The 25,119-nt window shown below is 50.3% G+C and overlaps 1 protein-coding gene across 1 annotated transcript in view; it reads left to right on the top strand.

Annotated features, from left to right (window-relative positions):
- LOC122386296 (ionotropic receptor 25a-like) overlaps nucleotides 1–25,119 on the top strand; it is a 72,174-nt gene that overhangs the window by 17,080 nt on the left and 29,975 nt on the right. Inside the window, exons 5-8 of the mRNA XM_043375369.1 lie at nucleotides 6,100–6,266; nucleotides 11,655–11,840; nucleotides 12,284–12,445; nucleotides 23,099–23,296. Of these exons, the coding sequence (XP_043231304.1) occupies nucleotides 6,100–6,266; nucleotides 11,655–11,840; nucleotides 12,284–12,445; nucleotides 23,099–23,296 (713 nt within the window). The remainder of the gene's footprint in view (nucleotides 1–6,099; nucleotides 6,267–11,654; nucleotides 11,841–12,283; nucleotides 12,446–23,098; nucleotides 23,297–25,119) is intronic.

The raw sequence follows: 25,119 nt of genomic DNA, 5'->3' as shown, positions 1-25,119 counted from the left end.
CCTCAGGAGCCCGCCAGAGCCCCCAATAAGGGATAAGTGAGGCATACCAAGTGCCTGCAATTGCATATTGCATAAGCCATAACGCCTTTACAAATCAATATATTATGTATCAGTGGCAGATCCAAGGGGGGCCACATGGGTCATGACCCCCCTTGGTGCCCGGGGGCACCACAGGCGTGTCAGGGGCACCACCGGCCTAGCAGGGGCACCACCAGCCCGCCAGGGGCACCACAGGCCTAGCAAGTAGCAAGGGCACCACGGGCCTGTGAGGGGCCCCACAGGCTTGTCAGGGGCACCCCAGGTCTGTCAGGGACACCAGAGACCTGCCAGGGGCGCCGCCGGCCTCGCAGGGGCACCATGGGCCTGTCAAAGGGGCACCAGAGACCTAGTAGGGATACCACAGGCCTTACAGGGGCACCACCGGCCTTACAGGGGCACCTTGGGCCTGTCAGGGGCATCACAGTCCTGTCAGGGCCCAGGGGCACCAGCGGCCTAGCAGGGGCACCACAGGCCTGCCAGGGGTACCACCGGTCTAGCAGGGGCACCACCGGCCTCGCAGGGGCACCACCGGCCTCGCAGGGGCACCATGGGCTTGTCAGGGGCCCCACCGGCCTCGCAGTGGCACCACCGGCCTCGCAGGGGCACCACCGGCCTCGCAGGCATCACGGCATCACGCAGGTCGCAGGGGCACCTTGGGCCTGTCGGGGGCATCACGGGCCTGTTGGGGGCACTTAAGGCTTGTCAGGGGCACCACAGTCCTGTCAGGTCCCAGGGGCATCAGCAGCCTAGCAGGGGCACCCTAGGCCCGCCAGAGGCACCACAGGCCTGTCAGGGGCACCTCAGGCTCCCGTGCTACCCCCCCCCCCCCCCGGGATCCGCCAGTGATGCCACACCACGCGAAACACCGCCAACTACCAGCTGCCGCGCCATAAACACGTGCCAACAACAGTCTTTTTTTGAAGGTCGACTCCGCTCGCGCAACTTTTGACTGACCCTCACTGCTACCATATTGCTTCCATATTATGCTGTGGAAGCTTTACTTCACCAAGTGGCTAAAAACCTCCATCAAGGTATATTTTCTTAGAAATTTTTCTGACGTTTTGGGGGGGGCCAAACAGGCCACTTTAGGCCTTTGGGGGGGGCCATGGCCCCCGTGGCCCCCCCTGGATCCGCCAGTGAGTCTGAGACAGGTAGAACGGATACAACTTCCAGGACCAGACAGGTGAGAGCGGAAAGAGCTGCAGACACTGAGACAGGTAGAACGGAGACATCCTGTAAAATCCATCACCAAAAAAAAAAAATAGTATGTCACTGACCCTATTCAATAGGCATTCACATTAATGTGAAAATTAAATGCTTGGTTATTATCATGACCTTCACTCCTGTCAAAAATAGGTATAGGTACTGAGACAAAAATATATTATTTTAACATTTTCAAATATATCGGTCACAGACATTCATCAGTGAAATATAAAACAAATCCATTGTTCCGTCCCCAAAGAAGAAGAAGACATATGGCCGACACATTTGAAAACGCTAAAACAATGCAACTTTGGCTCAGTATATTTTTGAAAGGAGGAAAAGTACACTTTCACATCCAAAATTATATAAAGTGCTCTGTCGTCAGCTTGAGGTGATCGCTGGTATGACAATTATGCCGGCGATAATTTAAGCATCCATCTTGTGTTTGCCTGTGGCTGACAGCTGAATGACCGGCTGTACAGCGCCGTCAGGTAGGTCTGTCAACAGCGCCGTGGAGCCCGCAGAGCGCTCTGCCTCGGCTACATTGTGGTATAGTAGCTGCCGGATGTCCCAGAGCTGAACAAATTCACCTGGCTGGCGGCCGTGCCGGAACAATGGAGCTATAAACAGTCGACACCGCCCCGGCCATCACGGGAGTGCTGCCCGCCGCCGCTGCCTTTGTGCTGTGTGCTCGCCAGTCGCCTAACAATCAACTACCTATATACCGGGTGGCCCAGAAAAAACGTTCCCAACTTTAAATCAATATTTCTCAGAAAGTGATAAAGATACAACATTAAAACTTCGAATAGTCAATGCGGCACACATTTTCAGTAAATTGTGTGATTTTCATGCTGTTCGGTAAATTACTTTTTAAACGGTTCGCGTTTCAATAATGTCATGTAAACATTACTTTTTTGCACAGATGTTTACTAAAAAAATGTGAGTGAACGGGGCACTTTCACCCCGCGGCACCGCGGCCTACAGCCATGACTGCTACTGGCAGCTAGTCTCATTAAAGGTTCAGACTTCAGGATGACACATTCCCTCAGGCAACCACGATCGCTCTGTGCCAGCGGCAACATTATTGGAAGAAGTTTCCAGTGTTCTAACCATCTTGTGGCTCAAATGCTTTCCTGGCTGACATTCCTGGGAAAAGGTAGCTTTTCAACCAGTCTTTTTTTGTCATCTGCTGGCAATGTTGTTTTTCATAAGCTATTCTGTGGTCTTCTGTCACAGGAACCAGTCTGCTTTAGTTTGTTTTCCTTATCCGGTCGATTTACTGTTTGATCTACTGAAAGGAGGGTAATCACTAATCAGCAGTAATCCATGCACCGTGCCACTCCTGCTCGAAACATGATTTGGTGTTGAAACGAATGGCATCCATGAGCAGTGAGCACCATTTTGGCTCAGTATTTGAATATTTGGCACATAAGTGAGACAAAAATATTTAAAATAAGAACATACGTGTTGGTTTCATTAACGTGCTCTATTTTTTCTATTCTTTTTTATAACATGGGACGGCTAACCCAATCATCACTATCGTTCGACATCGGAAAAAAAGCAAAAACGTCTTGCTTACTTCAACTCAAGATTGCCAGCTTGAAAATGATGGTACAGTGCTATAATTTGGCATACCAATGCGCAAAGAAATGACGCAAACTTGATGAAAATTTTGGCTCGTTATTTACACTCGAATTTGAGATATAGGCCTCCAAAGTTCGGAACGTTTTTCTGGGCCACCCGGTAGTTGACACGTCTTCCATACTCCATAGGTACCTATACTTGCATAAACTTGCAAAATTCAAAATACTTGCAAAGTGTTTCAAAATTCAGATGGTACTTCTGTTAGAGTCGTTTCGCATTTTGTGATGTTGCTTGTAATTTGTACATCAATCTCCTAATGTATTTGATATGCATTTATGTGCCACGTTGAGAGGGACCAAGTAAAAGACGTCTGCAAGATTGACTCCAAAAAATTGTTTCTGTATTGCCTAAAGGTGATATACATAACATTGGAACGCTTTCGTTACAATACGTTGACGAATGACTAGTCCACATTCGGTTTTTAACAAATGGCTCGCACTGGTCACTGTCATCCTCTACTCCAGAATGATGGTCTAAGTAATCAAACAATGGCCTAATCGTTTTCCTTCGAACTGGCACTCGGCTACCGGTCTATGGAAACGAATTAGGAAAGGACAAATCGATGCACCGCCACCCACATTGTTTGTCCACTCACCGTCCTCCTCGCGACGAACGAGCAAAAAAAGGTCATTGCAAAAAAGAAATGTTTACATGATATTTACACAGGGTTTGGGAGGCTAACCGTGAAACAGCACGGGGTGATTACTGCCGTTTTTATGCCTGACGATCACACGCAATTGTACACACGCAATTGTTCTGCCATTATCTTCTGGAACAAGTTTCCAGACACCAAACAAATACGGGTATTGTTGACGTCTGAAAAAATACCGCACAACGGATTCTTAGGCATCTATATATGTGTCTCGCCCATCATAGTCGTCGTTAATGCAGGGATCTAACATGCATCGTTAACCCTCGCCCTGGCAGGGAATTTTTCATAACGCGGCGTGGAAGGGGGGGGGGAAGTCAATGCGAATTTTCAAAGGTCAAATTTAGGGGAAAAGCTGTAATTTTCCAAATTACTAAGCCAATACCTATTGGTGAATCTATGAAAGATAGTGACATGCAACTTTCGCGACCGTGTTTCTCAACGAATTAGCAACAAAAAAAAAGATGTATAATTGCTTGTATTTCAGTCATTTAATGGCGTGACATATTCCCCGGGAACACGGGAGGTCACACCCGCCGGCGGCGGCGACGGTCGCTAATATCTAGAGCTGACCTAGGTTGACCTCGTAAAGGTCAAGGAACAGTTTTGAAGGCGCTTACATAGGTGAAAATTGAAACACAGATTCGGATTCAGGGCCTCAAGAAACCTCACTAACCAAAGCTCATATCACGGAGGTCAGCGTGTGAACATGCGAGGTCATTGACCTTGGTTGACCTTAGAAGGGTCAATGTACAATGTTAAGCTTCCCGTGCAGTCGAATTCTGACATAAATCGCACGGAATAGTTTCGTTCCTGTCGGTAAGATCACGTCCAGTTACGCGGTACTAGGTATGTGTATGATTTTGCCAAAAATGGTCGGAGTTCGGAGGTTTAACCTATTATGACATCATAGCTCGGTGACCTGACATGACCCGGAAATGTTCTTTTTTTTTACCAAAAGCTGCGCAAAGGATGCCTTACAAGCTTTTGAAAATTTCAGACTGATAGTTCGGCGCGCATCGCAAAAAAAACCCTCGGGGGGGGGGGGAGTCGCATCGACCCCGCTTCGACCCCCCTGCCAAGGCAAGGGTTAAGAGTTACCCAAGGAGAGTTTTTAAAAGTTTGCATTATAAGAAGTATTACTTAACTGCTGGGAATGAAACCGTCGCTTCATATTAATCGCCAACCACAAAAGCTAAATTTACGACTATGTATCCTAATGACGATGTATTTAGCCGAAGGACCATGATTTAGCAAGTGCCCGCCTACATTCAACTGAACGACTGATAAAATGACAGAAAGACCTGGCATCAATTTCAGTTCGATCGGCACGATGCTATTACATACTTTGTCAATGGATTACTCAGGCCTATTTGCTGCAAGAACCAGTCAATCGTAAGTTGTAGCCCAGTTGCAGCCTGCAGGCATTCAGTCCAAATAATCATTCAAATGTTCACTACTCGACAGAGAGCCTATCGAACATATCAAATGATCACTGAGCCCCCGCAATGCAGCGTGAACCTACGGGTAAAAACTCTCGGCATACTGTTGCATGCTTTAGCGCATCATCCTTGCTGAGCAGTAGCGGCATGGAATATCTTCAATTAGGGGGGGGGGGGGGCACTGACGACTTTTGGTCCCATTCTTTCCATGCAACGGCCATACGGGTTATGATAAAATGGCAATATCAAGGAGGCATGGTGCCCGGTGCTCCCCCCCCCCCCGCCGTTCCGCCGCACACAGAAAAATATTGACACCGTTAGCGGTGTAATTGCACAGTACATATCTGAGCACTTGAGGAAAGTTAATTTAGTCCCTTCCCCGCTTAAATTACTCGCGCTTCCAAATGAACACCAGGAAGAAGGTAACAGAACACTGTTAGGAGGGTTGGGTGTTTTACTACATGTAGCAAAACACCCAACCCTCCTAACAGTGTTCTATTACCTTCTTCCTGGTGTTCATTTGGAAGCGCGAGTAATTTAAGCGGGGAAGGGACTAAATTAACTTTCCTCAAGTGCTCAGATATGTACTGTGCAATTACACCGCTAACGGTGTTAATATTTTTCTGTGTGCGCCAATGTTGCGGAGGACATTCTGATTTCTGAAGGTACGACCGGGCGGACTCTGTGCGAACCGACTGTTGTCTGTGAACACTGAACATGTTCCAAAATCCCGGCACAAGCCAGCGGACGCCGGATGAAACGACTGTTTCTCATTGAACCCCTCTCAGGCATGAACGGGTGGAATCTGTTTAAACTATTGTCTTTCTGAGAACGTGTTTCAGGTAGGTACGTACAGTCTGTCTTAAAAGTACCGCGCAAAGTGAGGGTGGATCCATCAAGCCTGACCAAGGAAGGGCCTGCTATAATTTGAAAGTCACCGAACCAATTGACCTGAGGAATGGACGAGGATGTCAACTACTTCGGTGACTCAAATTTTGCAGGCCCTTCCTCGGTCAGGCTTGATGGATCCACCCTCACTTTGCGCGGTACTTTTAAGACAGACTGTACGTACGTACGAGCAGACTCCGGATGAACCGACTGTTGTGTGTGACCGTGTTGCAGGTATGAACCAGTCGATTCTGTACCTCCTGGGTAACACCATGCTACGCGTGGTCGTCATGGAGGGCCTCGAGACCAACATCGTCGAGGACCTGAAGAAGATCCGTCCCACGCCCACCTATTACGTCATCTTCGCCGACACGGAGAGAGCCAATCAGCTGATGGCCGAGGTGGGTGGTCTGCGCTGATAGCCAATCAGCTGCTGTTTGGGGTGAGGGTAGCCCGCGAGGAGAGCCAATCAGATAATGACCGGGGAGAGACGTCACACAGAGAGGGCCAATCAGATGACAGTTTATAGTATCAGCTGACGGATGCATATAAATACTGCAACAATGCCAAATACATACTTGTTACTTTTTATCCCAATAATTCCCTCATGCGCAATGTTAACCGAAAAAGCACACCACACACTTTTTCACCATTAATTGGAATTTGGATATGTAACGGAAGTTGGCACAGATTCAGCACAGATTCAGCACAGCACAGATTCGGTAGGGGGAAAAAAGGCCCCGGTAGAGGGAAACCTTTATGACCCGTTTTCCCCTAGAAATGACGTCACAAAGAGGTAAAAATGGGTATCAATCGAAAGCTCTCGTTTACCCAGACACAGTCCTGCAGGAAAATTTCACTTTTTCCCCATAGGAAAGTTTGTACGGGAAAATCAAAATTTTGGGTCAATGGGGGGTCCCCCCCGATTTCGTTCAAAATCGGCACACAGGTGCCCCACCACCAGCCGAGAAACTTTCCCCAAAACGGTCCCCGTTGCATTGACGTTTAAGGCCCGTAAAGCCCCCTAGACTCGTAAAATATCCGTAAAATCGCCTTTGTACGGACAAAAAAGTGGTGCTATGGTAAAAATGGGTATCAATCGAAAGCTCTCGTTTACTCAGACTCAGTCCTGCAGGAAAATTCTACTTTTTCCCCATAGGAAAGTTTGTACGGGAAAATCAAAATTTTGGGTCAATGGGGGGGTCCCCCCCGATTTCGTTCAAAATCGGCACACAGGTGCCCCACCACCAGCCGAGAAACTTTCCCCAAAACGGTCCCCGTTGCATTGACGTTTAAGGCCCGTAAAGCCCCCTAGACTCGTAAAATATCCGTAAATTCGCCTTTGTACGGACAAAAAAGTGGTGCTATGGTAAAATTGGGTATCAATCGAAAGCTCTCGTTTACCCAGACACAGTCCTGCAGGAAAATTTCACTTTTTCCCCATAGGAAAGTTTTTACGGGAAAATCAAAATTTTGGGTCAATGGGGGGTCCCCCCCGATTTCGTTCAAAATCGGCACACAGGTGCCCCACCACCAGCCGAGAAACTTTCCCCAAAACGGTCCCGTTGCATTGACGTTTAAGGCCCGTAAAGCCCCCTAGACTCGTAAAATATCCGTAAATTCGCCTTTGTACGGACAAAAAAGTGGTGCTATGGTAAAAATGGGTATCAATCGAAAGCTCTCGTTTACCCAGACACAGTCCTGCAGGAAAATTTCACTTTTACCCCATAAGAAAGTTTTTACGGGAAAATCAAAATTTTGGGTCAATGGGGGGTCCCCCCCGATTTCGTTCAAAATCGGCACACAGGTGCCCCACCACCAGCCGAGAAACTTTCCCCAAAACGGTCCCCGTTGCATTGACGTTTAAGGCCCGTAAAGCCCCCTAGACTCGTAAAATATCCGTAAATTCGCCTTTGTACGGACAAAAAAGTGGTGCTATGGTAAAAATGGGTATCAATCGAAAGCTCTCGTTTACCCAGACACAGTTCTGCAGGAAAATTCTACTTTTTCCCCATAGGAAAGTTTTTACGGGAAAATCAAAATTTTGGGTCAATGGGGGGTCCCCCCCGATTTCGTTCAAAATCGGCACACAGGTGCCCCACCACCAGCCGAGAAACTTTCCCCAAAACGGTCCCCGTTGCATTGACGTTTAAGGCCCGTAAAGCCCCTTAGACTCGTAAAATATCCGTAAAATCGCCTTTGTACGGACAAAAAAGTGGTGCTATGGTAAAAATGGGTATCAATCGAAAGCTCACGTTTACCCAGACACAGTCCTGCAGGAAAATTCTACTTTTTCCCCATAGGAAAGTTTTTACGGGAAAATCAAAATTTTGGGTCAATGGGGGGTCCCCCCCGATTTCGTTCAAAATCGGCACACAGGTGCCCCACCACCAGCCGAGAAACTTTCCCCAAAACGGTCCCCGTTGCATTGACGTTTAAGGCCCGTAAAGCCCCTTAGACTCGTAAAATATCCGTAAAATCGCCTTTGTACGGACAAAAAAGTGGTGCTATGGTAAAAATGGGTATCAATCGAAAGCTCTCGTTTACCCAGACACAGTCCTGCAGGAAAATTCTACTTTTTCCCCATAGGAAAGTTTTTACGGGAAAATCAAAATTTTGGGTCAATGGGGGGTCCCCCCCGATTTCGTTCAAAATCGGCACACAGGTGCCCCACCACCAGCCGAGAAACTTTCCCCAAAACGGTCCCCGTTGCATTGACGTTTAAGGCCCGTAAAGCCCCCTAGACTCGTAAAATATCCGTAAATTCGCCTTTGTACGGACAAAAAAGTGGTGCTATGGTAAAAATGGGTATCAATCGAAAGCTCTCGTTTACCCAGACACAGTCCTGCAGGAAAATTTCTTTTTTTCCCCATAGGAAAGTTTTTACGGGAAAATCAAAATTTTGGGTCAATGGGGGGCCCCCCCCCGATTTCGTTCAAAATCGGCACACAGGTGCCCCACCACCAGCCGAGAAACTTTCCCCAAAACGGTCCCCGTTGCATTGACGTTTAAGGCCCGTAAAGCCCCCTAGACTCGTAAAATATCCGTAAAATCCTTAAAATAAATCCGTAAAATATCGGCACCTGTGTGCCGATTTTGAACGAAATCGGGGGACCCCCCATTGACCCAAAATTTTGTTTTTCCCGTTAAAACTTTCCTATGGGAAAAAGTGGAATTTTCCTGCAGGACTGTGTCTGGGTAAACATGAGCTTTCGATTGATACCCATTTTTACCATAGCACCACTTTTTTGTCCGTACAAAGGCGATTTTACGGATATTTTACGAGTTTAGGGGGCTTTACGGGCCTTAAACGTCAATGCAACGGGGACCGTTTTGGGGAAAGTTTCTCGGCTGGTGGTGGGGCACCTGTGTGCCGATTTTGAACGAAATCGGGGGGGGGACCCCCATTGACCCAAAATTTTGATTTTCCCGTAAAAACTTTCCTATGGGGAAAAAGTGGAATGTTCCTGCAGGACTGTGTCTGGGTAAACGAGAGCTTTCGATTGATACCCATTTTTACCATAGCACCACTTTTTTGTCCGTACAAAGGCGAATTTACGGATATTTTACGAGTCTAGGGGGCTTTACGGGCCTTAAACGTCAATGCAACGGGGACCGTTTTGGGGAAAGTTTCTCGGCTGGTGGTGGGGCACCTGTGTGCCGATTTTGAACGAAATCGGGGGGACCCCCCATTGACCCAAAATTTTGATTTTCCCGTAAAAACTTTCCTATGGGGAAAAAGTGGAATTTACCTGCAGGACTGTGTCTGGGTAAACGAGAGCTTTCGATTGATACACATTTTCACCCTAGCGCCCCGTTTTTGGCCGTACAAGGGCGAATTTACGGATTTTTTACGAGTTTACGGGGCTTTAAGGGCCTTAAACGTCAATGCAACGGGGACCGTTTTGGGGAAAGTTTCTCGGCTGGTGGTGGGGCACCTGTGTGCCGATTTTGAACGAAATCGGGGGGGGACCCCCCATTGACCCGAAATTTTGATTTTCCCGTAAAAACTTTCCTATGGGGAAAAAGTGGAATTTACCTGCAGGACTGTGTCTGGGTAAACGAGAGCTTTCGATTGATACCCATTTTTACCATAGCACCACTTTTTTGTCCGTACAAAGGCGATTTTACGGATATTTTACGAGTCTAGGGGGCTTTACGGGCCTTAAACGTCAATGCAACGGGGACCGTTTTGGAGAAAGTTTCTCGGCTGGTGGTGGGGCACCTGTGTGCCGATTTTGAACGAAATCGGGGGGACCCCCCATTGACCCAAAATTTTGATTTTCCCGTAAAAACTTTCCTATGGGGAAAAAGTGGAATTTTCCTGCAGGACTGTGTCTGGGTAAACGAGGGCTTTCGATTGATACCCATTTTTACCATAGCACCACTTTTTTGTCCGTACAAAGGCGATTTTACGGATATTTTACGAGTCTAGGGGGCTTTACGGGCCTTAAACGTCAATGCAACGGGGACCGTTTTGGAGAAAGTTTCTCGGCTGGTGGTGGGGCACCTGTGTGCCGATTTTGAACGAAATCGGGGGGGGGACCCCCCATTGACCCGAAATTTTGATTTTCCCGTAAAAACTTTCCTATGGGGAAAAAGTGGAATTTACCTGCAGGACTGTGTCTGGGTAAACGAGAGCTTTCGATTGATACCCATTTTCACCCTAGCGCCCCGTTTTTGGCCGTACAAGGGCGAATTTACGGATTTTTTACGAGTTTACGGGGCTTTAAGGGCCTTAAACGTCAATGCAACGGGGACCGTTTTGGGGAAAGTTTCTCGGCTGGTGGTGGGGCACCTGTGTGCCGATTTTGAACGAAATCGGGGGGGGGGGGACCCCCATTGACCCAAAATTTTGATTTTCCCGTAAAAACTTTCCTATGGGGAAAAAGTGGAATTTTCCTGCAGGACTGTATCTGGGTAAACGAGAGCTTTCGATTGATACCCATTTTTACCATAGCACCACTTTTTTGTCCGTACAAAGGCGATTTTACGGATATTTTACGAGTCTAGGGGGCTTTACGGGCCTTAAACGTCAATGCAACGGGGACCGTTTTGGGGAAAGTTTCTCGGCTGGTGGTGGGGCACCTGTGTGCCGATTTTAAACGAAATCGGGGGGGGACCCCCCATTGACCCGAAATTTTGATTTTCCCGTAAAAACTTTCCTATGGGGAAAAAGTGGAATTTACCTGCAGGAATGTGTCTGGGTAAACGAGAGCTTTCGATTGATACCCATTTTCACCATAGCGCCCCGTTTTTGGCCGTACAAGGGCGAATTTACGGATTTTTTACGAGTTTACGGGGCTTTAAGGGCCTTAAACGTCAATGCAACGGGGACCGTTTTGGGGAAAGTTTCTCGGCTGGTGGTGGGGCACCTGTGTGCCGATTTTGAACGAAATCGGGGGGGACCCCCCATTGACCCGAAATTTTGATTTTCCCGTAAAAACTTTCCTATGGGGAAAAAGTGGAATTTACCTGCAGGACTGTGTCTGGGTAAACGAGAGCTTTCGATTGATACCCATTTTTACCTCTTTGTGACGTCATTTCTAGGGGAAAACGGGTCATAAAGGTTTCCCTCTACCGGGGCCTTTTTTCCCCCTACCGAATCTGTGCTGTGCTGAATCTGTGCTGAATCTGTGCCAACTTCCGTTACATAATTTGGATTGGTCCCTGCCGTATTCGGAGCATTTAGACAAAGAGACGGGAAGCTCGGGTCTAAATCTGATGCCCCTTTATCCCCCTCCCGCAGGCCACCAGCTCGGGTATGACGCTCCCCCTCTCGTCTGCAGGCCACCAGCTCGGGTCTGATGACCAAGGACTCGTGGTGGACGGTGGTGCTGACGGACGGACGGGCGGCCGGCTTCAACCAGGAGGCGCTGACGAGGGCCATCACCAACATCCAGCCGGCGGCCGAGGCATGCTGCAGCTTGGCCGGCCTGGCGGCCGACTGCTCCGCCTGCCCCGCCGACTTCCAGGTCGGTCTGTCGGCCTCGCCAGCAAAGTCCCGTGGACCACCGCAGCATATCCCGTAGCTGGTAGCATCATACCCCGTTGGCTCGGTGATCAGAGAGCCACAAGGCCATGCGGTGTCTTGTCCGGGAATAGTCGGTTTGGCAGGGGAGGAACAGAAACTCCCGACTTGAGGGTCATCAGAACTGCTATTCAATTAGAACCCCAGCGTATCAAGAGAATAGCACACTTCTAACGAACAGTGTTTGTCTATTTTAAAAAGCCTGCGGTTAATATTAACGCGATTCAATTTCAGATAACGGTGCACGCCAGGCGTTTCGATACTCTGAATTAGGTACGGCAAATTATTATTTTCTTCGTAATGAAGCTCAACACCACTTAAACCGAATGAGGTAGCTCGTATAAAAGGAACCGGCTGTATTCTGACATGTGTGTTCTGTCGTTTCAGCTGCCCAGTATGACGGCCAAGCAGGGCATGATGGCCATCCTGCAGGCGTTCGTTCAGATGACCAAGGACGGCCGGCCGACGGCGGTCAAACAGCTCAACTGCGCGCTGACTACGGCTGTCTCGGACACCTTCCGCAAGGACTACTACGCCCGACTACAGCCGGTGAGTGTACGACGGGGGGGACTACAGTCGCCTCAGACACCTTCCGCATGGGCAACTACGCCCGACTACAGCCGGTAAGTGTACGACGGGGGGACTACAGCCGCCTCGGACACCTTCCGCAGGGACTACTACGCCCGACTACAGCCGGTGAGTGTACGACGGGGGGGACTACAGTCGCCTCGGACACCTTCCGCAGGGACTACTACGCCCGACTACAGCCGGTGAGTGTACGACGGGGAGACTACAGCCGCCTCAGACACCTTCCGCAAGGACTACTACGCCCGACTACAGCCGGTGAGTGTACGACGGGGGGACTACAGCCGCCTCGGACACCTTCCGCAGGGACTACTACGCCCGACTACAGCCGGTGAGTGTACGACGGGGGGGACTACAGTCGCCTCGGACACCTTCCGCAGGGACTACTACGCCCGACTACAGCCGGTGAGTGTACGACGGGGAGACTACAGCCGCCTCAGACACCTTCCGCAAGGACTACTACGCCCGACTACAGCCGGTGAGTGTACGACGGGGGGACTACAGCCGCCTCGGACACCTTCCGCAGGGACTACTACGCCCGACTACAGCCGGTGAGTGTACGACGGGGGGGACTACAGCCGCCTCAGACACCTTCCGCAGGGACTACTACGCCCGACTACAGCCGGTGAGTGTACGACGGGGGACTACAGCCGCCTCGGACACCTTCCGCAGGGACTACTACGCCCGACTACAGCCGGTGAGTGTACGACGGGGGACTACAGCCGCCTCGGACACCTTCCGCAGGGACTACTACGCCCGACTACAGTCGGTGAGTGTACGGCGGGGGGTGGGGGGGGGGGGACTACAGCCGCCTCGGAAGGTTTTCCATCTTTGTGACTTGTGCACTGTGCACAATGCAAGTTCTATATTCTGTGATCATGGGAAAATCTAGCAAAAGATAAGGATAAAAGTCAATTAGGGTGCCGGTGGACAGTGAATTACGAGTACGAATGGAATGTAGCTTCACGAAACGCGCCAGCTATTCGCGATCCAATTGCGGTCCGGTTTAAGCATGTACCGTCCTTTCCTTTGCGACTATTTGAATGCCTGCAATGTTTTTAAGTGCTCTTAGGATGGAATGCATGGAAAACTGGTCCTATTCTGTCTCAATGGTCATGGAATGGCGCCGCTGTTGCCCTGTTTGTCCAATCGACAGCTCGCGGCGCCGTTTGGTGACAATCGATGGCGCTCACCTCCGGGAGACAGTGCCGGCGTGTGGCACATAATGTCACCGCTCCTTTGTGCCGCCGGCCGGCCGCCTGACGGCCTCGCTCATACCGAGTGCACACAGTCATAGCGGCGGCGGTGGGCCGGACGGCCATTCAGCGCGCGCGCCGGACACTGCAGGGCGGCCCACATGGCCGGGGCGCAGGTAATTCAGCGGGCGCTCAATGGACCTCATTAGACGAGTAGCGCGCCATTGACGAGGTGCCGAGCAGCGCGTGAAAAACGACCCTGCACCGCTGCAATGCGCCGCCCGCCGAGCGGTCAATGCATGGACGAGCTAGTGAGGGATGGTCGGCAACAGCTGCGCCACTCGGCGCGACAAACGACCCGTGGCGCGCAATTCATCACAGGACTGTTTGAGCGCTATAAATTCTTATTGAAAGCGCATTTGATCCTCTCAAAGTTGACTTTTGAGGTGGCATTTTGCCACGCTAACGAGCCCGCGCCTCACTGGGGGAGGGGCTATTCATAGCCCCTCCCGTTTTTCTGCAATAACTTCTAAACCGCTTATCATATCGCCACCAAACTTTCATTACCTTCGGCTGCATCAAGTTGACACCTTGTGTCAAAATTTGAACTTCGTATCTATCATAGGTCGGCCAGAAATGACTCAGAGTGACGTAATGCTCAGCCGATTTCGACGCAAAACATTGAACCACGGGAATCGCTCCCAAGAGCTCAGTTTTTGAGCTAGATGCGATTCTTTTTTGCATGAAAGGACTCAGAATAGACTGCGCTATCGAGCTGTTATCTCTGATGTACACAATTTGGAACATTTTGAAAATTATATATATTAAATTTCAAAATTTGTATTTTTATCTTTTTCAAAAAGTTTTTGATTTTTCGAGAAAACCGGAATATATATGATAGAACACATGCTTATGACCTACTCTAGCAAGTTTTAGCTAGATAACTTCAAAAATGGCCAAGTTATACGCATTATAGCAAAAAATTCACAATTTAAAATTTTTCAAATCAATTTTTCAGTACGAATTTGACATCGTACACCAATATAAATAGCACCATCGTGTTCTTGAGATCACACTGCATCCGGTAGACATGTTTTTTGTTGAAAATTTTCAACTTAAAAATTTGACCTTTTTTGACCTGAAAGTGACCTGACCTCAGCTATATTCAGATGAAAATGGCCCAAGGGCGGATCCAAGGGGGGCCAACGGGGCCATGGCCCCCCAAGACGGTCAAAGGGGGGGGGCCATACTATCTTTTGCCCCCCCCCCCCAGACATAAGTCAAGTAAACTAAAAAATAAACATTCTCAAAGTTCCTATGCTGAAAAACTGAAATACTGCTCAGCTTTGATGATTGAGTGACCTTGGGGCAAACGTGAAAAACTCTGCCAACCAGAGTCAAAATGCCTGCCAAAATGCTAAATAGCGGCCCTGGTGGCGCAGTCGGTTAAGGCGTCGGCCCGCGGTGCGGGCGGTGCCGGATTCGGGTTCGATTCCCGGTTCCGCCCGTTCCGCGGGCGTCGTCCCCGGCTGTGTCACCAGGTGTGGGGTAGGCTCCCACTTCAGCCGTAGCCTGGGGGCCGGGAGGAGATGGAGCCTTCCTATAATTGGGACAACACAAGAGCCCGTTGGAGGGAGGCCTGAATAATAAAAAAATGCCCTGTGCCGGCGAGGGTTAACATGTAGGAGAAATCGACATGATATCACATTGTTATTCGCATTCATAGGCACGTGTTCTGTACCTATTGTGTACTGGTTGGTTTTAATTGCAAATTTGTTGGAAAATTAGATTGTCGTTAGGCACTTTCTTAAAGAAAAGGGTATTTTCAACGTTTGCCATGGCCAAATGTGTGATTCTTGTCAGAAAACTGAGGAATGATCATAACAACACTGAGTATAATCAACTTCAGCTTGAGAGATTTCAGAAGCTTCTTAATAGCTGAAGCTTCTTCATAGTTCATTAATACTATTAACCAGGAGCTTTCTTGTCTCATGCCTGAATGTAATATGGATTTAAACCTCACCCGTATTGGCGTTTTGTCAGCCGCGAACGTATAGGGGGGGGGGGGGGGGGGGCGTTGCCCCCATTGCCGTTTGGCCGCTGATCGAGCTAGAGCTTCGCGAAAAAAAAAACGAGCGTGCTGCCCGTGACAAGAGGAAGACGATGATACCCAATTTAAGGTCCTAGGTCATTGGTTCATGGTTGACCTTCCAGGTCAGGTCAATGACCCAAAAGTCGGGTAAATTGGGACCTTAGAGCGTCGTAAGTGTGGCTGAGCTTTTTCGGGGTGCTGATCACGAATATCGTGTTAGTGTTGATCCCAGAAGATGTCTTCATGCATTTAGGCCAGGTTGGGTCAGGTCAACCAGTAGTGGTCCTGCCGGGTATTCGTAGTACGTGTCAACCGCCTCTCACAGCTTCGTAACATGTTACGAAGGCACCAAAAGTACTTCGTAAATGTTCAAATGGTTGCTGAATTCGAGTTCAACTCCAAAAACTAGCCTAGAAACATATAAAACTCGAAAAAGTGAACTGAGGTCATCAAAGGTCAATGACCTGACCTGCCCTTCAGGTGACCTTCACACCCATCCAAATGCATGGGACCAACATCATATCACATGTTTGAACGCTTGAAACCACGAAAAGACTGCAAACGCGCGGCTAATGCGAGCCAACATACGCCGAATCGCGATCCCGGCCAAACATGGTCTCGAGAAATAGGTCACAGGTCAAAGGTCACTTGGGTCAGGGTAATTAAAGTTTTAGGGTAGATGCAAAATTGATTAACTCGAGGGTACTGAAGTTTCGTCGCGATTAGCCGTTTTTACGCGAGTTATTCGCGAAAAACCGAGGGGGTGGGGTCTGTTCGACCCCTCCCCCTATACGGGCGAGGGTTAACAGAGGAAGACACAATTTCCCCTTACCTGTACTTGTTTTTGAAGTGTTTCAAGCGTCATTTTGAGAAGGTGCTTTATTCAGTTAGGGGGTGCATGTGCACCCCTAAAACCCCTAGTGCTCCACCATATGTCACTAACTAAACCCACTATTTGAAGTTATGCTTAATGACACATGGGTAGTTTTCACTCAACATAGTATGATAATTAAGCATTAAATGCAAAATTAGAGCTTGAGATTGTCCGGCATTTAGCCCAACAGGATACCTCTTCAATCGTCCTAGCTGAACCCAGCATAAGCTCAGCTTGTCTGAACTCGGACACACCATCGACATTGCCGAGTCTGAATTTGAGCTCGACGCCGGGCCATGGGCCTGAACTTTGTGGTCATGGGCGCGGGAGCTGGGGGTCAGTGGGGGCAGCCTGCCCCCACAACTCTGGGGCCGTGGGGGCGCTGCCCCACAACTTTTCATAGGGCTAGGAACCGTCGGGACAGCTTGCCCTCCCTGAATTAGCGGTTGTGGGTCACAAAGGAAAACTAAAGGGAAGAAAACATTTAAGAAAAAATCCCCCTCTTTACCTGGCTTGACAGCTCATGTGGAAGATTTAAGCCTTAATTCTACGTTACCAAAAAGGTAATTCCTTGACTCAGCTGAGACAAAATATCTCACTTTTTGCAAATGTTTTCGTTTCGTTTTTTTTTTTCGATGAAAAGGCGAAGGGTGAAAAATAAGTGGCCCAAAACCGGTGAGAAAACTAGATTTGGGGGTACCCTAGGTTTGGCTAGTCCCAACTGGTTGCCCCCCCCCCCCCCAAGACGGCCGGCTGGATCCGCCCTTGATTAATGTCACCGACTCGCCGTGACAGTGACGGCGCTGCTGCCCGGCGCCGGCCCCGCCCCCGGGACACCGCGGCTCCCTCGCTCACCGGCCACACTGCCGCGGGGCATGAGAGAGGGACGGAGTCGGCCGACGCTGGTGGTGTCCCTCCGAGACTCTGCACGTCCAGCCACGGTGGCGCGGGACAGGTGCGCCGGCCGTCATCCGGCACACGTACTGACCCGCCTCGGCTCCGAGCTGTCAGCTCCTCGGGCGCGGACGCCGGCCTGTCAGGTCTGGCCGCTCCGGCTCCGGGCAGCTCCCCTCCGTCCGGTCGGCGGACACACCGCGGTCGGCGGTCTCACCACCGTCAGCGGGGCTCCAGGGGTGGCGCCTGGCGGCCGGCCGACCGGCGCTCGGGCCTCATGCTGGCGGGGCTCAACGTGCAGTCACTGAAACCGAAGGTGTTGGAACTGCGACAGGAGCTGGCACGAAATAGATACGATGTCATTGTTTTGACGGAAACATGGATGCGACCCAACACTCCGAACCGGCTTATTAACCTACCCGGCTTCGTCATTCACCGGCGCGATCGACCGGACGGGTCCGGCTACGGTGGCGTAGCAATAGTCACCAGTGAGACTATGAGCTACCGCGAGCTCCCCCAGCCAAGCCCCGGTGACAACAGCAAGCTTGAGTCGCTGTGGGCTGTTGTGGGGACGGGCAGCGGGCGCCGGTTCATTCTGGCCGCCATCTACCGGCCGCCGCGGCGTACGGTGGCCGCGCTCGAGGCGGACTTTAGTGACTTGGAGCGACAGTACCAGGCCGCCGTGCTCAGTCACCCCGGACTGCCAGTCATCGTCACCGGAGACCTGAACTGTGACATGCTATCCGCCGCCGCTGAACCACCGGGCCGGCGACTGAGTGAATTTATGTCGGATTTTCATTTGTCCCAGGTGATTGATTGCCCTACTTATTCGTCTGGTTCTCTGCTCGATGTTATTCTGGTGAGCAGCAGGGAGATTGTCTCGCGGGCCGGCACGCGCACCTGCCACTTTAGCCCTCACTCGTTCGTGAGAGCCGAGTTAGCGTTACCGCGTCCTGACAGGAAGCCGGTTACCGTCGAGTGCCGCGGGATACAGCGTATCGATGAGCTCGCCTTCTGCTGTGACTTGTCGGCCGCTGATTGGTCCCCTGTGTACCAGACCGACAGCACAGCCGAACAGTGGCAACATTTCCTGGACGCATTTACACCGGTGCTTGACAGTCACGCACCGATGAAAAGGGTCAAGATCCACAACCCTACCGCGCCGCCAGTGTCTGATAACACGAAGCAGCTCATGGCTACTCGGCGGCGTGCGCTGCGTGACGGCGACACCGAGCTCTACCGCGAGGTGAATCGCCAAGTCAAGGCGTCAATCCGCCGTGACAGTCGAGAGCACATCAACAACAAGATCAGGGAACAAGGCCCCCGCTCTACGTGGCGCAACCTACGGTCAGTGGTCGCTGGCAAGAAATCACAGGCAGTGCTCCCGTCTGTTGGGGCAGACGAGATGAACTCGTACTTTGTCCAGGTCGGGCCGCGGGTGGCGCGTGAGGTGCGGGAGCGAGACGGTGACCGCGTAGTACCGTGCCGGCTGCCGCGTGTGGGCTCGTGCGGGTTCACAGTCCGGCCTGTGGACATCGATATGCTGCGCAGGGTGGTGTTCTCCATGCGAGGCACCTCTGCGTGTGGACTCGACGGGGTGTCGATCAAGATAGTTAAGCTGTGTTTTGATGTGATTGGTCCGATCTTACAACATGTTATTAACAACTGTCTGACCCGAAACGACTTCCCTGGCTCTTGGAAGCATTCTGTGGTGCGACCCATTTTCAAGTCAGGTGACCCGACTTTGCCGGCCAATTATAGGCCGATATCGCTTGTGCCCGTCATCGCCAAGATCACTGAGCGGATCGTCCAGCGTCAGCTCCATTATTACCTCTCTAGCAACTTTCTTCTCTCGGACAGTCAACATGGATTTCGGCCCAACCATTCGACTGCTTCCGCTCTTATTAACGTCTCCGATAGTATACTCTCAGCCATGGACAACAGCGAAATTTCTCTCCTGTGTCTCATTGACCTAAGTAAATGCTTTGATATCATCAACCATTCTAAATTACTTGACAAGCTCCAACTACTTGGGATTGACGCTGGATGGTTCCGCTCATATCTCGAGGGCCACACACAGAGTGTATGTATCAGTGATGGTAGGGGTCACCGCGTACTCTCCAAGTCACTGCCAAACCATGTTGGTGTGTTCCAAGGCTCGGCCCTCGGGCATTTGTTGTTCACTTGCTTTGCGAACGACATGAGCCTGCATGCCCTTGATGCGCGTATCGTTCAGTACGCCGACGATACGCAGGTGCTCGTCAGTGGCCGTAGGACAGCGATGAGCGACACAGTGACCAGAATGGAGACGACCCTGGCAGCCCTCAGTGACTGGTTTGCGGCCAATGGGTTGAAAGTCAATGCCACCAAGACTGAATTGATTGCGTTTGGCAGCCGGCAGAGCATGCGCAAACTGCCTGACATAAATGTAAGATTTAGAGACGCCGTTTTGAAACCGTGTCAAAAGGTCAAGAATCTGGGCGTGACCTTCGATTCTTACCTCACCTGGGATGACCATGTTGCTGCCATTGTTGGTAAATGTTTCGGAGCGCTGATAGGATTGAGCCAGGTGCGCCACTACATACCAGAGGATACGATTGTGACGCTTGTGACTGCCCTTGTTCTCTCACATGTGCGGTACTGCCTGCCCGTTTACGGGAACTGCTCGAAAGGGAACCTCGCACGACTTGATAAGGTCATTAATTTTGCCGCAAGGGTTGTGTCTGGCCGTCGCAAATATGACCACGTGGCTGATGTAAGGGACGCGCTGGGGTGGCTCTCGGCTGGTGACCTATCGTCGTACGATACGATGGTGCTACTGCACAACACAAGGTTATCCGAACTGGCGAGCCAGCTGACATTGCCGCTATGTTTCGCCGAAATGAGGAGATGCGCGAGCGAGCGACTAGACGGGATAGCAGGCTGTGGCTACCTGGCATCCACACAGAGGCGGGGCGTCGAAGGTTCAGCTACCGTGCAGCCATGCAGTACAACGCTCTGCCCAGTGATTTTCCGGACATGTCAACAAACAAGTTCAAATCATCGCTCAAACGTCGCTTTCAACACTGATTTAGGCTTATGCATATGGGTTGCATGTATGTCAGCTGAAATCTATTCATGCATAGCCATGCGTTTTGGTGAGTTTTGTGTGATATGTTGAGTGTGATGTCTTTTTGTTCCATTCTCATATGACGCGGGAGCGTAATAGCCACAACTACCTGTGGATGCCCCCCATATGTTAAATACAATACAATACAATGGCCTCAAATGACACAGGCGACACCGAATTCGAAATCTATGGCCTAAATGGACCATAAAACATGTGTCACGTGACCGACTTATAATATAAGATTTCCGTGACCTGTGATGACCTGACCCTGACCCGAAAATCAAAGTACAAGTTTGGTACCCTCAGGGTATGTAAAGCATCTGTTGACGAGTGTGTAAACCAAAAATCAGTCTGATCTGACTTGTAAGATGGCAGCCAGAGCCCAAAATGTGAACAATCCTATACGCAGACCCCAGTGGGGCGCGGGTTAAGCCGTTTCGTACCTCGTTTGTCCTCAAATACCGCCGCACGCTGAAAGTATGCAACCTTGCAAAATCTACATAAACTGAAACAATGTTGTTTTTGAGGGTGATCTGTTCTGCCTTTGCTGGCTGTCAAGACATAGGTACTAGGTAGACTATCAATAACTATATACTAATGCTGTTATATCGTGGATTGGAAGCCGAACGAAAAGCTTAGTGATGATCAAAGCGGCAATTTATCAACTTGGAAACTTGACTTGTAAACAAGACCAACTTTGTTGACTGACTATGCCCATAGAATAAGCATATACCTAATACCTACATATGTATAATCCTGCATTGCATCTAGTCGTTATGCGAGTATGTATGTCTGCTCTTTGGGCGCCTCAATATTGCGTGAATATTCGCACAACTACCGTGGCTCAGTGCTCACTAACCCGTGAGGGACAGGGCCATAAAGCTGCACTGCACCCCAGCCATGCGATGACGAACATAGTTCCAGGGCGCTGTAACGACCAAACACCACCGGCATTAACGCCCGGGACGTGTGCCACTTCAGTGTATAATCATACCAAGTGCCGCACACTTTTCCACGCCGCCCGCAGCGCCTGACAATGCTGGCAGTGCCAGGGCGGAGCTGCGCTGTCGTGACAGGCCGGAAGCCCGCAAGGTTCAGCCACTGCCAGCCCACAGTAGAATACGGACACGGATTGTTTAATCGTGACTTCAGAAGCACATTTGTCTTAGGTAGGTATACCATTGGCAGGACCACCAACTGGCTTTGGACCAGCGATATCATCTTGATTCATGTCCATCCGGCTTAGAGACCTAGGAAGGCTGAAGTTGAAGGCTGAATGCCAGCCTGTATGAAGGTAGTCCAACCTAAAGGCCGCCCCACACTGGAACTCGCATGCGGGTTGCGAGTTTGCGGGTTTTGAGTTTGCGGGCATAATACTAATTCATAGAGTGATTAGACCGCTCCCATATGGTAACTATAGGAATGCAGTGAAGCCGGTACACCTTCAGAAACTTACATATAGTCGCAATATCAGCGCAATGAACCAAAATCCGACTCCAACGAAAAACCCGCAAACCTCGCAGAACTCGCAGACCTCGCAGCGAGGAAAATCGAAAGTTGACTCAAAATCAACTTTTGGAATGCGATGCAAGGTGGTTTGCAAGTTAAAAATATGCAGACTCGCTTGCTACATGGTAGCGTGGGTCACTCAGCTTAGATTGTATGATTTGTTTTTGAAGAAACCCGAAAACCAAAAACTCGCAACCCGCATGCGAGTTCCAGTGTGGGGCGGCCTTAATCCAACTGATGTCTTCGTGACGTCACCATTTGACACCGACGGCTGCCGCTGGAAAAGACGAGCGCTGGACAAACAGCCACGTACATACTGCATGCTGCCTAGGGCACTTGTGTGCCTCCTTGTGCGAATAAGTCGACATCGCGTGCACAATGCCCCTCAGTGACTGAATGCGCCCGTGCGAGGACACTTGCCTTGCTGATTGATGAAGGCGTGCTTCATGTATGTGTACCGAAACACGTACCATTATGGGGCTGATGATGATGCATTGATGAATACAAACGCAATTTTGGAAAATAATGCAAATATGTTGACAAGCGAGCGTGAGTGTTTCCTGCCACCTTCTACAAAGTTATAATGTAGGTAGCTATGAAACAGCCAGAGGCTTTCCCGTTGATAGGCAAGTGCCATCTCCCCCAGATTCCTTGTGTGTCTGTTCATTTCTTCTGTGTATTTCCGATCGACCAGCCATGTTAACCTTTCTTTCGTGATTGACAGATATGCGCCATTCAACTTCTAAGCCATCTATCAAGCCAGTTACTGAGCGGCAGATAGCCGTACCTACCGTTCCAAGACACCGCTTCTTCATTAACTAAATGATAAATTTCGTCCCAACCAGTACTGTGACACCCCGCACTGACCTGCGATACGCCACCACACGTTACCTGCACGGCGTCCGGAGCTGACGGACAGTGACGGCGCCGGCCGTACCCGCAGGCCGCCGCCGTCAGAAAGAGCATCCGCTGGGAGCCGGCTCAGCACAGCCTGCTGCCCGACGTCGCCATGAACCTGTGGCAGATGAACGCCACCAAACAGAGCAACCTGGGCACCTGGAGCCTGCCCGGCCGTTTCGCCGTCAACCCCGACCACGTCTTCACCAAGATCAAACGACACTTCAAGATCGGCGTCATTGTGGTCAGTCACAGGGGGGGGGGGGGGCGGCTGCTCCGTGAACGGGTCCTCAGTGCACGTTGCAAAATGCACGCTGCAGCGGGCAGGTGACGCAAATTCGACTCGGGATTGGGGCATGCATGTTTAAGTAAAGATAAATGAGTTGAAGTGTCCTGCTTAAATCATGATGATGAAAGTGTCTCGCATGTATATATGAACGCACATTGCACTCAATAATGTAATGTCACAATAACGCTAATGATAGTTGCATCAATGCAAGCAAAAATGCCAGCATATGCTTATACGTTATATATTTGACTGATTAAAACCATACGACGCGGGTGGTTCTGGCGGTACACTGTGTCCCATCAACATCAGCACGTGCCAGACTGACCTGACCTGACATGTCATACATGTCGCAATTTGTAGAGTGCACACTCGACAGCGCCGTGGTCCCGGTGCAGCCCCTCGGCAGCTTCCGAGACACCGTTATGCGCATGTGTTACACCCCCACAGATTACTCCAGTGCATGTAGTACGTGCGCCGGCTCGTGTACCAGTTCAGGGGGGGGGAGCACGCGTCAGGGGACAGGGGTCCGCTTCTGGGAACGAGAGCCCACTTGTGCGCTACGTGTCCGAACCAAGGCTGGTTGAACCGGTACGCTGCTGAGGAATTGCAGGCCTACTGAGCACTGTTAGACGCGCCTCGCCTAGCCCGTGGCTGATTGGCTGAGTGTAGTCGGGAAAACGGCAACGGTCAGTTGGCTATTCGACGAAATGTGATGAGACCTTGGATGTCAGCGAAGTAGCCCATAGGCGACTTTGAGGTCACGTACTATATGAGGGTTAATGAGAAACGCGCTAGTTGATGTTACCTGCGTCGCACGATCATCTTTAATACTCAGAATCGAATATTCAATATTCAGTTCAATGCGTAGCTACAGGTGACAACATAGGCCTATCAGTCCAAATAAATCTTCAACTTTTATTTTGAGCAGCTAAGAAGGTGCGATACCGTGGATCATCGGAGGTTTTGTGAAATTTGTAGTTACGGAGCGAGCGAAGCGAGCGTAGTCTTTCCTTAGATTAACGGAAATTTCTGAGTATGAACGGCCGGCCGGCCGGCCGGCCGTGCGGACGCTTTTGCGAAGCTTATATCTCAGCAACCACTTGACCGATTTACATGCGGTAATTTTTGTAGGGTAGCTTCATTCCTTCTACCAAGTATTGGACTATTGCCGATGCATTTGGGTGACCCCTTACGCACGTGCCACGTGCAAAACGAAGAGGTGTCATTTAAGTAATTGTTGCAATATCTCGGTAACTACTTGGCCGATTGCGCTGAAAGTTGACATGTAGGTAGGCACCCACTAGGCACTGCATACCCATGTGTCAGAGTTGGGGTGCTGCTGCACGTGCGCACGTGCAGGGGTCGTTTCCAGATCTCGAGAACGGCTGGACCGATTGCGCTCAAATTTGGCACACGGTTAGGGACCAGTTAGTAGGGTGCCGTGCACAAGTCAGTTGGGACCCATTTTGCACGTGCGCACGTGCAGGGTGCCGCTCCCAGATCTCGAGAACGGCTGGGCCGATTGTGCTCAAATTTGGCACATCGCTAGAAACCGGTCAGTAGGGTGCCGTGCACAAGTCAGTTGGAGGTACCCCCTCGCAATTTCGCACGTGCAAGACTCACCCCCTCGCTCGCTCCGTTAGTCGCCCCAAAAGGCGCTATACTGGTAGGTAGGTAGTCGTTAATCGTTTACGTAGATTTCGAAATAAAGCTAGCTAACGTTCCATAGAATAATAATAAATAAACTAATCATTAAACTATAGGTATATCTTTTTATT

Source organism: Amphibalanus amphitrite, unplaced genomic scaffold (genome assembly GCF_019059575.1).
Source record: "Amphibalanus amphitrite isolate SeventyFive unplaced genomic scaffold, NRLGWU_Aamphi_draft 000246F_arrow, whole genome shotgun sequence".
Classification (NCBI taxonomy): Eukaryota; Metazoa; Arthropoda; class Thecostraca; order Balanomorpha; family Balanidae; genus Amphibalanus; species Amphibalanus amphitrite.
The sequence above is the reverse complement of the archived record's forward strand: the minus strand, read 5'-3'. Positions and strand labels throughout refer to the sequence as shown.